The 13833-nt window shown below is 38.4% G+C and overlaps 1 protein-coding gene across 11 annotated transcripts in view; it reads right to left on the minus strand.

Annotated features, from left to right (window-relative positions):
• ADAM28 (ADAM metallopeptidase domain 28) overlaps positions 1-10928 on the minus strand; it is a 74111-nt gene extending 63183 nt beyond the window's left edge. For all 11 annotated transcript variants that reach the window (XM_030312366.1, XM_030312370.1, XM_030312368.1 and 8 more), the window contains exons 1-2: positions 10794-10928; positions 5112-5215 (exon numbers count right to left, since the gene is read on the minus strand). In XM_030312366.1, the coding sequence (XP_030168226.1) occupies positions 5112-5215; positions 10794-10851 (162 nt within the window). In that variant the 5' untranslated portion in view covers positions 10852-10928. The remainder of the gene's footprint in view (positions 1-5111; positions 5216-10793) is intronic.
• Between the last annotated feature and the right edge of the window lie 2905 nt (positions 10929-13833).

The following is a 13833-nucleotide window of genomic DNA, read 5'->3' on the forward strand; positions in this document are numbered from 1 at the left end:
GATGAAAGGAAACAGCAAGGAAGAAAACAAGTCTTTGTGAAAGAGGGTGTTCTAGGTGATGTTATAACTGTACTTTCCAAGTACAAGTCCATGGTGGAAAGCAATGCCTGCTAATAAAAAGCGTATCCTACTTGTATACAACCTGGGTCCTGAACTATGGGTTAGGAGAGGAAAGATGCACCTTGATTTGGACAGTGTCCACTAGATGGAAATTATTTGGAGCCCAATGAATACGGTTAGCTGGCCATAGGGACATATAAATAAACACTTCCTCCAGGAGAAACACCATCCATGGGTAAGGTTTAGTGGGTGGATTGAGAAGGCCACCATCCTGGACGTTTCTGGGAGGGGAGCAAGAGGATGAAGTCAAGATGATGCCCATGCACACAGAAAATAAATAGCCTAGGAAGCCCTCGAAGTCCCAGGGAGGTGTGGTTCCAGTATTACAACTGTTGCCATGACATACAGTAGTCTGAGGCCTCCAGAAACGCTGGTGGACCCAGCTAACACCTGAAATTGTTCCCAACATAAGGAAGGTACTGTGCCGCCAGATGTTTTATTTTGTGACATGAGCCAAGAGCCTGGCAGTTTGGGCCTCAAAGGAAGTGTGTGGGCTCTATAGGCAGAATCCTGGGAAGATAGGAATTACCTTTGAATATTAAGTTCCCAACACCCGGGACCTTAATTAAGTACTTACTGAATACATTTCTATGCAGATATATGGGTAATATATTCCAGTTACACTAATTCATGGATGTGCCCATCTGTTCATTTGTTTATTATCCATTTGCTCATTTATTCAACAAATACTTATTCACTTTTCTTTATGCCATGCATATACAGCATAACCAAAAATACAATAATGAAAAAAACATGCAAGTTTCTACTCAGCCCCTGAGTATTCCCTCCAGAAAATTTTTCAGAGGACTATTTCATGATGCCAGACGTGATGAAGTCAGAAGGATGGGGCCATGCTCTTGGCACAGCTGAAGGTAAAGCCAGTACCTGTTCTCTAGACCAGTAGAGGGCACAGTTGATTAATAGTACGTATGTTGTTGATAGCGCTGCTATTAAACATGGGGGTATATGTGCCCCTATGAATCAGCACCCCTGTATCCTTTGGATAAATCAACAATAACCAAATTATAGAAAGAGCCCAAATATCCATCAACTGATGAGTGGGTAAAGAAGATATAGATAGATAGATAGATAGATAGATAGATAGATATAGATAGATACACACACACACACACACACACACACACACAATGGAAAACCTCTTGCCATTTGCAACAACATGGATGGAACTGGAGGGTATTATGCTAAGTGAAATAAGCCAGGCAGAAAAAGACAGATATATCTTTGTATTCGTATGTGGAATTTGAGAAACTTAACAGAAGACCATAGGGAAAGGGAAGAAAAAATAAGTTACAAACAGAGAGGGAGACAAACCATAAGAGACTCTTAAATACAAAGAACAAACTAAGGGTTGATAAGGGTGGGAGGCAGGGTAGCAGGGCAGGGAAATGGGTGATGGGCATTGAGGAGGGCACTTCTTGGGATGAACACTGGGTGTTGTATGGAAGTGATGAATCACAGGAATCTACTCCCAAAGCCAAGACTACACTGTATACACTATATGTTAGCTAATGTGACAATAAATTATTAAAAAAAATAAAAAAATATTTAAAAAATAATAATAAGTATACAAGTCCTCATCTTCCCTGCTTTGAGAAGTGATTAATTTCACTGAGAATGTATATAACATCTTCAGGATGTAGAGATCCCTTCCGTCACATGCATTCCAAATTCTAGTTATTTTGAATAATTGCTAATCAATCCTTTGCACAAGGAGGACCAATAGTCTCAATGCAGAAGCCACGAAGAGAGCTTCTTTTTTTTTCAATATATAAAATTTATTGTCAAATTGGTTTCCATACAACACCCAGTGCTCATCCCACAAGGTGCCCTCCTCAATCCCCATCACCCACCCTCCCCGCCCTCCCACCCCCCATCAACCCTCAGTTTGTTCTCAGTTTTTAAGAGTCTCTTATGCTTTGGCTCTCTCCCACTCTAACCTCTTTTTTTTTTCCTTCCGCTACGAAGATAGCTTCTAACAACTTGGCTTATTTGTATAACAGAGTTCTTATTGGCCATAAGCTGAACAAAAAGAGAAGATTCTGTGGAAGGGAAGAGAATGTGCCTGCTGCGTGTTAGATAGACAAGGAGGCCCTGGCTTCTATGGTCTATGCTTGTGAAACAAGTGTCATGGCAGAACTCAGCAAGCCTGACCAGGCAGGCCTGAAATATCAGACATGCAGCAGCACAGGACCTTATATTTGTAGACAGAACACGTTCATAGGGACGTGAAAAAAGCCCCATGGTATGATCGCCACCTAGAATACAGGGCATTGTTAAATCTGAATTCCAGATAAAGTGAATAATTTTTAAATACAAACATGACCCAGATGATATTGGAGATGACGTATACAAAAAAAAAAAAAAAAGCTTTCATTGTTTATCTAACATCCAAATTTAACCGGGTGTCCTGTATTTTTATTTGCTAGAATCTGGTGATTCTATACACAGTAGTCCAGGAACTGTAAGAATGAGAGCTAGACATCTGTGACGAGGGAAAGGAGGTGAGATTCTGAAATATCAGAGGATGAAAACAGTGACTGGGAAAAGCAGATCAATGCCTTTGGAATGTTTCTTCAGCCAGGAATTGTTTTTTGTGGTTTTTAATGGTTTGATCACATTCTTGCTGGCCGGTACTTCAAAGGCATCAACCAGCACCTGAGAACATCAATGCTAGTTGAATAATACTAAAAGGCAAATATGACCGAGTTACATGTATTTGTGAGATGGTCGGAAGCATTCAGTCCTCGCCCTGTCACATTCTTCATGGCTAATCACATGTTACCTCCTACTGTCGACAACTGAAGGCAGCAAGGAGACTCTTGCAAATATACTCCACAAAACGACAAAAATAAAAATAAAATTCACCCTATAAAGGAACATTAAACCCCTCCAATCGTTTAGGCGCATTTCCCTTTGGTTGTCTATGGAATTTGGTGTAATGTTTTTATTTCCTCCAAAAGGTAAGATGGATGTGTTCTGTGGGGATTTCTTTGAATCAATGAACATTTATGGAATACCTTCCTTAGGACAGATTGAGAGGTGAGGGTAAGGAGGAGCAGAGGATGTTAAAGGTAGAAAAAAAACACTTTTTTTTTTATTGACGTGGGCAGTTTCAACCCAGATGAGAAGATTAAACTTATTCTCACAGTCACTTGGACACACACACACACACACACGATAATGATAGTGAAATCAATATTAAGAGAAAATCAAGAGCCAAATGGTGTAACACTGGCCATTCCTGAAGCATGACTCCAGGAAAATGATCTATCAGTACATATACAAATATTCCATGTTTACTTTACAAGAATAGAATATGAACTGGGTGTTACATAGGGGGAGAACATGTTAAATAGGAAAAAAAATCCATAAGAAGGGCCGAGTGGTAGAAATAAACATAATGCCAAGAAAGGCTTTGAGATTACCAAAGCTGACTAAAAAGGAGGTTGTGTTGAGAAGCAGAAAGATAATAAAATGGCTTAATAAACCATTATATTAAGCAAAAGAGCCATGACAGTTAGTCAGAAGTAGAAGGTGCTGAGTTATATAAGACAGTGCCATAGCATAATCATGAGCAGGGAGTTAATAATTGCATCCGGCTTTGCTTTGCACGTAAGTTTTCTCCAAATAGCCATATAAAATAAGCATTCCTATTATTATCTCAATTTTAAGATGAAAAAAATTGAAGCTCATCAGTGTCTAACAGAGAAAATTAACAAAGTTAAGATGTGAATATAAACCAGCCTTCTGAATTCGGATCCTTTACACTTTTACTATGAATCAAGAAAAGATAAGGCTTATACAATCAGTGAATCGAGTTGTGGACTAGAAAAATAATGTATTGGCAATAAATATCAACTGCATCCATCCACTCAATTCTTCCAAAACTTAAGATTGATCATCTAATAGGTGTCAGTAATTATTCTAGAGTTTTTCAACAAAATAAACTGTTCAAAAGCTTAAATTTGTTTTATGAGGGATTCACTTTAAAACACTGGACGTGTATTAACTTTCCTCAAAATATTCAGTGACAAAAGGTATCTGGCGTTTTTAAGAGAATACTGGAAAGCATTTGAAGAGGGCCATACTGATGAGGAACCCAGTGCATACAGGTCCCATTTAAATTTACCAGAAACATTTTGTTGAGAGAGAATCATTTCAATAAACAGGGTCTCCTATGAGTTCTGCTATTATAAACATGTTTGCTTTAGAAGAAATCATCTGTGGGAAAGCTTATCCAGTGGGGGGGGATATGTACTCCCAGTGAGTTGCATCTTACAATATTTCTACAAGTTATTATTTGTGTCTCATTTATCTGAATTTTTCCTGTCTCCCAGCAGAAGACTCCTGAGTGCAGGTAATGAGAAAACTGTTGAATGGATCATCATGTTTTAGCTTTTAGCTTTTGACTGAGACTGTGTTGTTTCATTAAGTAGTAAGAATTCTACAAACTTTAATAACTTTCTCTTTAGGAAAGACAAAAATAAATTTCATGTTTAATTACAGTAATTCATCTTAACTTAATATGCATATATATATTAATTGATTCACAATATTTTATTTTCTACTTCAGTTTTAATGTTCATGGTTTTGTTTGTACGTGTGTACATAGATATGCAGATGATCGATAAGTAGATAATAGATAGATAAAATAAACTGTATCTAATTTCTTTGGAAGTACACAGAATTAGAAATTACCATAAAAGTATTAAGGTTTACTCTCTGTGTGACCTTGGACAGTTTATTTCAACTGTCAGAACCTTAATCTGCAAAAAAATGAGGCTCAAAATAGAACATTGGGTTATTGTGACGATTAATAAAAATAATATAGGTCAAATAACAAATGAAAATGTCTCTATATAAATATGTGTATATATTTATATATTAGAGTTATATATCTATATGTATACCACCTGTAAATATATGCTTTTTTTTTTTTTCAAGACTCTTCGTTAAGTCAAAAGAAGTACCTGTTGTTCTGGCTCCTTGACCTCTCTTTTATGTAGTGAATGAAGTCTTCTGGGATAAACCACTTCATAGTTCTTCACTCCAGAGAGTTCTTTTATCGCGTTTACTGAGGAGGGAAAAAAAGGTAAGAGCAGATTGAGTGAAGCAGAAGAAATAAACAAGCCGGTTGGTAATAATCAGCCGTATTGCGTTTCGGCAATAATGCCACATACAGAGGCTTAACTGAGTTTTATGCCAGAGTAATTTAAGAGTAGAGAGACAAAATCAGAAACCCACTCTTCCTCTCAGATCTTTAGCCTAGACCTTCGCATACATCCCCACTGAAAGCTTGCAAGTGTATCTCTATTTGGTGAAAGTATTTCTTTTGGATTTTTCCATTTCTCTTTGCTACCTTGAATCTTCTGTGGAGGAACGTAGCAAGCAATACAGGCCAGCACAGGAAGGCAGAAACCAAACTAATCTTCTAAGACAATCTTCTATCAGTGTCAGCATAACTGAGTAGAAGCACTCTGAAAACTACACAGTGCTACAAAAATGAAATCAATGATGTATGCCATTTCTGATTCTAATATTTTTTCGTATTGTCCAATAGCAATATTTTACATTAACGAAGAAAACTATGATGCAGTAATAAAGCTCCAATGCCAGCTCCATAGAATGCTTGGCTTTTGCAATACAGGTAAATTTATTTTTGCATACAAAGCATGAAAAGAATAAAAATTAGAGAAGCAAACAATTAGAGCACTATTACTGGTCCGGAAGGGAACTTTGAGCCTGGAGCCATATGGAAAGACAATTGAACAGTTATCTCATCCAACCTTCTATCTACATTTTGAATTCTCATCTCAGCATTGTTTCTACAAGTTATTTTTGAGATGGATTCAGCTTTCCGAAAACTAACACTGAATTTTCTATTTTCTTTTTTATTTTCCCACTTGATGGAGTCCTTCCTCCGTGTAGAATAGTGTCTAAGTAAATGTCAATAGATCAGCTCTTTGGCTTCTGAAGGGGCTACTGGTCTACCCAGAATATAGATGCAGTAGAAACCAAAAATCAAAGTATGGGCCCAGGCAGGCAATTTACTAACACTGTGGTCTGGAAGAGCTTTAGTTCTCTGGGTAATGAATGACTAGAGTGCTTTCTAAAGATAATCCCAACTTATTAAAGCACTCAAACCTAAATTCTATGGTAATATAAATTTATATTATTTTTTGATCTTTTAACAAATAACATTGAGTATTTTTTGTCAGTCATCTTGGGTGACTTGTACGCTTATCCCAAAGATGTACCAGAGAATATTTGTTTTTAAATGTTGTTTAGAAACTAAAGCAGAAGCTTTAATTTTTTTTTAATGCTTATTTATTTTTGAGACAGAGAGAGACAGAGCACGAGCGGAGGAGGAACAGAGACAGAGAGGGGGACATGGAATCCAAAGCAGGCTCCAGGCTCTGACGCGGGGCTTAAACTCACAGACCGCAAGATCATGACCTGAGCCGAAGTTGGATGCTCAACTGACTGAGACACCCAGGCGACCCTAAAGCAGAAACTTTAAAAAATTCCTAGTTATGTCCATTTTCTTTTATCATTTTAGGATGGCTAAATGCACTTGACCACTTAAGAGCCATTGGCTAAATCTCATTAGGTAAAAACCAGGCCATTAAAGGGATATGCAATAGCTTTTCTTTCAATGAGATTTACTTGAGATTTACTCTTGAAAACATTTTGAAAACATTTAAAATCATGGAATCAACCCTAGGATACTGGAACTTTGGGTTTGGTTCTAATTTTTTAATTGGTTGAAAAGACAGAAGATTAAATGACCTTTAAGGACAGTTCATGTAGTCTATGGTTTTCTGCAAACAAATACCGAATTCTCTGTAATCTCTTTGAAGAGATGAGGATCATTTGGATAAAGTTTTGATTGGTTTAGATAAAATAAGTCTCATTACATAGACAAGACTTCAAGAACTAGATAAGATACCTCAAGACCTTCTTGCTGTTGCAGAGATATAATCACTGGGCATTTTTATTTCTATTTAATTTATTTTTTGTAAAGACCTTCTTGCTGTTGCAGAGATAATCACTGGGCATTTTTATTTCTATTTAATTTATTTTTTGTAAAGGAAAACAATAATATTATTTATCAAAAATTTTTATAACAGAAATTAAAAAGCCTAAAGGAACATTAAATCGATCATTTTGGCATTGAGTTAAAACTTTCCTAATTATCATAATTATGTCAAAATAATAAGATGCCAAGAGGTTCAGAAAATTACTCTTGCCACAAATTAACTGACGGTATTGACACAATTCCCTGAAGCTTCTTGCAAACCTGTAATACCAAACAAGCACACCATAAGGCAACCACATGCTGTCTTGTGGGTTATGTCCAATCAGTGCAATTAGTCCCATTAATATGGAGTTCATGAAGCCATATAGTCACCACTGTGCAGCCAAAGTAACTCTTCTGACAATGCTGTTTGAAAATTGGTTTTCATCCATGATACACTATTCCAAGAGTAAATATCAGCCCAAGTTTCCCTTGGGTCATAAAATAATAACTATCCGGCGGATTCTTTTTATCAAAGCAAAAAATGATAGCCCACACACATTCCCCTTTCAGAAGGGGTGAGGGAAACAGGCCATTCGGCCAATGCAAGTTTTCTTGACATATACACGCATCTCCATACTTCTACTTAGTATCTAAATCTTAACATTTCATGAAATCGGAAACTACCAATTGACTTAAATACGAAGTCAAATATGTACATTAGCGGAGAAATTTACCTCCAGCCCTTTGACGGCTGCACACTTCCAAATGGCAAATAAAATCTATCAACAAAGAAACCAGAATATTTTTTTAAACAGCCTCTGGCAACCTCTCACTATCTTCAGTGTGCAAGCAACAGATTTTCGGTGCTCTTGCAACATAGTACATTCTCTACAGGAAACAGACTTTCTCTTAATGGCTCTTATTTTTGTGGGACCAAGAAGGCCCCTGAAAGAATGAGATTCAAATGATCACAGATGACACAAGTTAGAGATACACAGTAGACCGAAATATCGTTTGGCTCAATCATCCTTCAGGTTGATGGAAATGACGCAGCCTCCTCCCAGCTGAATAAAATCAGGCTAATTACTTGGAAGCCTGTGGAACAAACACAACTAACTGCCATCCTGGGATTACACAAATCCGAGATGTAACACAATATGTTTCTACTAATTCATTTTAGTACTCGCTTTCACTCTCTCCCACAGAACTCACACATTGGATTACTTCTGGCCGGCAACACTAGATCGAGAAAAAACAAAACTATGATTTTGGATTGCCTGAGATAATGATTTTACTGTATATTGGTTTTAGAAAAGTGAATACTCATTGGCAAGATTAATATCACAGGCACTGGTCTGGATTGCCATGTTCTGTTTTAATGTGTTTGGGGGCAATTTTGGAGTTTAGCACATTTGTGTATAATATTTGGCATTTTCATTTTTGATCAAATCTGTTCCAAATCGTTTAAAGAATGTCTTTCCAAACTAAACACATGACATTAAGCCCTGGATCAGAGTTTATTCAATATTGACTTCAGATCTGGGCTACGCTGCACCCCCTCAAACTCTGGCGATTTGAAGCTTAGTGTAGTAAAAGTGACGTCAAACATCGAGGAAAAATCCATCCTCTTAAATCTATCATTTTGGCTATGAAGATTAAATTATAAATGCTCTTGAGGCTCATCCAGTCATTTTATGAAGATAAGAAAGAATTGTTAATTTGAAACAAAATGATTTTAAAAAGTACTGTACCCTCTGGATATCCTGTTGAAATATATTAAAGAACTTTCTCTTTTGTCAGTGCACGTACATCTCACCCCCAAACAACTGTTACATCCTTTTAAATATTTGGGTTTTTTCCTATGATGAAATCCTAGAAGTTATTTTTCTCAGGGGATGGTGAAGTGCGTACAAACAGCTGGCCTAATTATACTTCATTCTTTTATTTCATGTCTATGGAAACTGGGCACAAGACGTGGTCCGAGGCACATATTTTTTCTTTGAATGGTGGGGGCAGATCAACAAAAAGGAAGAGATGAGAAAATGAGAATTGCTTTATTTTTTACATTCTGGCTGGGAAAGAAATCCATGTAGGAATAATATCAGTGGGAATAATACTCACTGCCAAGGAGACAGTCTTGAAAATAAAAAATGGAAGGTAAAGTGGGAGGGGGGACTCTCTGTTCAAGATAGAAGATGAGGGGGTAACTGTCTGTCGGTCACCCTGTTCTCACAAGAGATACTGCAAACCCTCTGTCCCCACCACCAAATACTTGAAGACATCACAGTTTTAGGCATGGTTTCTAAGGAAGCTGTCTCTTGGTGCCATGTTGTGAATGCAAAGATGAGAGAACAGAATCAGCTAGTATGCCCAATGTGGTGAAAAGCCTGTCATGTGGGTGGACTCCAGGGTTAGCTGTTAATGGATCCTGCTTGATCTTTATGCTGTTCAATAAAGCTAGTTCCCAAGCAATTCTCAGGGGCCAACCAAGTGAGGGATCCCAAAGAATTTTTAGAGATAGCACTTTTGGAGACATGTAGGGAAAGAAGGTTTCTATTAAGGTTGACTCCCAAAGTAGCAATTGAAGTCAATAACTTAAATGCCCAGTACAGTTCTATAGTTAATGATGTGAAGTAAAACTCTCACAAGCCTGGAAAAGAAATCAGAAACAGTGGGGAGGAGGTGGGGAGAATTACTTTTAGTGACCAAGCAGGGAGAGTGCGAGAGAGAAGAGAATCTTTCCCTCCCTAACCCTATACTTCTTGTTGATGATCTGTTCCCATTCCTACGTCTCCGCAAGCACTCTAAAACCCAAGAAAAGATTGAATGGGAAGGATTTTCACACACCGAAGCTAATGTGGTGACTTAAATAAGCTCTGGAAATAGAAATAAGTTAAGGAAATGTGTTACCCAATTAAATTTAACCAACATCTAATTGGTGAATTTCTCAGAAATGGAGGGACATGCCAGAAGTCACTTATTATGGAGAAGTAAAATTTCTCTCCTTTTGAAGTCTTACGTGTTTGATAACCAGCAAAATAGAAATAAATGATCCATTTAAGCTTAACGATAACCTTGTTTTGATCAGGTAATAGCACAATGCTTTAGAAATATCAAGCTGGTCACCTGTTTATTCCTAATTAGTCATACTTATTATCACCAGTAATGGCGGGACCAAACATAAAAACGTGCACTCAAAAGGAACACGACGAGCCAAACTGGTCCCTATAATTACAGCGGATACTTTCTGAAAGCCTTGTGCACAGCGGTAGCTAGTCAAATCCTCTGCATCTTTACTGCTCTGAAAATGACAAGCGGGATTTGACGAATTCCGCTTTGTGACACGAAGATCATATTCTCTGCTTCAATTAAGCTGTATGAAGTTTTCCCTTTGATGGCTATGTATTCCCATATCAGACATAGGAAAATGGATTCAAGTTGTCTCCTTCCCTCTCCTTTACATTGAGGGTTTACAGCAGTCACAGCCCCCCCCCCCAAACAGCAGACTAAAACCAGCCCAACTGGTGAGTAAAATTGGTTTAAAAAAAAAAAAAAAGCTATTGAGAGAAAGTGAAAAGCAAGCAGTTCACTGGCGTATCTAACAGAACCCGAAAAGGAATTAAACACCGACCTGGAACTGGAGAAAGGAGGAACGTGACCGTGACCGTCAGAAGAAGCCCCTGCAGCATGCTGGTTGAGCCCAGGGGCAGAGTGCCTGCCCTTCTCGCTCAGGGTGCACTGCTTGATCTGTTCCTGACTCCTCTCAAGTGAGACAGAATGAAACTCCCGGGTTCATTCTTGTCTCTGCGTCAGGAAGTGTTTACTAAAGGTGTTGCACAACCCTGAAGCTGTTGTCCTGCAACAATGGCCCTGCAGGAGGAAGTTCTGGCTGCCTCCTGGCTCTAAGGCTCCTTTACCATAAGCTATTGTTTCTCTTTCTTTCGTGCTTCCCGCATTCCCCACTCTGGAGTAGTACATTTCCAGTATATGACTATAGCCCACGAAGCTACCTTGGGCTAACTGGCTTGGATGGACCTTGGTAAGTGTGCACATTTATTATGTATGTTATAAATGTATGCAAATATTTATATATGTATTTGCTATGTATTATATATGCATTGCTAAATATATGCTATGTTTACAGATGTATTTGCTATATATGTATTTGCGAATGGCATTCTTCCCGCACATACAGATGCGGTTCAGTGAAGCAATTTCTAATCCACTCCAATTATTAGATAAAATTCTCTTTTCCAGTTACCTTGTATTCTGTTCTCACACAATGGTGCTCTCAGGGAGCTTGAGCCATCCTGAAATAAGAATGTAGGACAATACAAGCTCAGGGTTGTTCAGATCTCCAAGGGCATCTTCAGTATCATCACTAACAACCAAGAGTGGGAAAAAGCCTTATTAGACCCAAAGGACGTAATTTCCAGAAAAAACCTTGAGGGGCTGTCATTGGTGGTAGTGAGGCTGAGCAGGCATGTCCAGATAGCACAGTGTATGACTCACTAAATGGCTCGTGGTGAGCTCCCTTACTAAGTTCCAGGTCCTTGATATTACGATCATATTAATTCTTACGACACTTCTGTATGATAAATGCCATCTTACCCCTATTTTGTTGATAAAAACCTGGGATTTAAAAAGATAAAAGATTCAGGGGCACCTGGGTGGCTCAGTCAGTTGAGAGTCCAACTCGTGACTTCAGCTCAGGTCATGATCTCACGGTTCATGGGTTCGAGCCCCACGTTGGGCTCTGCCCTAACAGTGTGGAGCCTGCTTGGGATTCTCTCTTTCTCCCTGCCCCTCCCCACCTTTCAAAATAAATAAACTTTAAAAAAAAAGCCTCTTCAAAATAAAAAGATAAAAGATTCAAAAGATTGAGACTCAGCTGTCCTCCTTTATATAGTAAATAAGAATAAGAAGTTTGCCCAGGGGTGCCCGGGGGGCTCAGTCGATTAAGCGTCCCACTATTGATTTCGGTTCAGGTCATGATATCAGGGTTCCCTGGTTCGAGCCCCAAGTAGGGCTTGGGATTCTCTTTCACCCTCTCTGTCCCTCCCCTGCACTCCCTCTCTCTCTCACACACACACAAAATAAATAAAAAAAAAAGTTTGCCCAAAGTCATTTTATCTAGTAAGTAGCAGAAGTGGAATTTGAACCTAGTATTGTTTGAGCTCTTAGTCACACATTCTAACAGCTGATTTATACACTCAGTCTTATTTCTGTTGAGAAATTATGTATATATATATATACATATATATGTATATATATATATATATATTCCTATAAAATACACATTCCATGAGCTAATCCTGAGGTTATTACTATTAAATCCATTCTTAATCCACTAAAATTAGGCATTATTCTATGGATTCTGAAGCGCATTTTTGTAATAGAGCGATTTCAATGAAAAGGGATTTCTCAAAATGTCATATAGGCATCAGCCAACAACCACAAGGGAATTTTTGTATCTACTTACTGAGCATTTCAGCTGTAGGATTAGGAATCTCCCGGGTTTCTTTTCTCTCAATCCAAGTTCTACTGCTTTGTCTTTTTCAGGGAACAGAAAGTTTATACCCACTTTTGGGGCGCCTGGGTGGCTCAGTCAGTTGAGCATCCGACTTCGGCTCACATCATGATCTCACGGCTCGTGAGTTCGAGTCCCGGGTCGGGCTCTGTGCTGACAGCTTGGAGCCTGAAGCCTGCTTCAGATTCTGTGTCTCCCTCTCTCTCTGCCCCTAACCCACTCACATTCTGTCTCTGTCTCTCTCAAAAATAAATAAACATTAAAAAATGTTTTTTTTAAGTTTATACCCACTTTTTAATTATTACATGATTTCCCCCATTAATTCCATGCACATTCATTAGTACCTATAAGGTGAAAGACCCTGAGATCACAGTTGAAAATGTAGTCATTCCCTTTGAGATGCTTACAGCCTGGCGAGGGAGATAGGCAAGGACACGTCCCACAAAGATGTGCTAAGTGAGTGCTGCCTATACATTATGATACACTGTGCTTTAGGCTAGGAAAGATGCAGGCATGGGGGTCAGAGACGACCCTTAGCAGGACAAGGAAGACTTCCTGGAGGCAGGAACAATGAGGTCAATGAAAAATTAACCTTGAGAAAAAATGAGGATGTAATGTCGTTCTCGTTTACGGTAATACTTTAGCATCGTTGGAGCAGAGTACCTGGAAGAATGGGAAGAGATCCTACTAAACAGAACAAGTTCATTTCTGGCTTTGTCCCTGTAGGGAATGGGCACCACTGACAGGTTCTAATCAATGTGGCAACTTGCACACTTGCCCATTTCAGTGGGCAGTGCATTGGAAATGAAGAATGATCTCGGTCTGCGTAGGGATGCATACGACATTTTTAAACTGACGATCGTCCTTCAGTTCTCTTTAAATCTGTAATCATACCATGCCTTTCCAGCTGTCATTCTCAGAAGTTTTGGTCACTCTGCATAGCCTAGAATTATATTTATAGTACCCTCTCATGTCAAATAATTTAAACCAATCTCTAAATGAATTTTATTCTCTATTTTCCTCATTATTTCTTAGAAGATGTATGGAGCAAACATAAAAATTGAATTTTTTTTTAGTTTATTTATTTTGAGAAAGAGAGAGAGAGAGAGAATGTGTGCAAAGGGTGGGGGGGGGGGTAGGG

The sequence above is a fragment of the Lynx canadensis genome, chromosome B1 (genome assembly GCF_007474595.2).
Source record: "Lynx canadensis isolate LIC74 chromosome B1, mLynCan4.pri.v2, whole genome shotgun sequence".
In the NCBI taxonomy this organism is placed as follows: Eukaryota; Metazoa; Chordata; class Mammalia; order Carnivora; family Felidae; genus Lynx; species Lynx canadensis.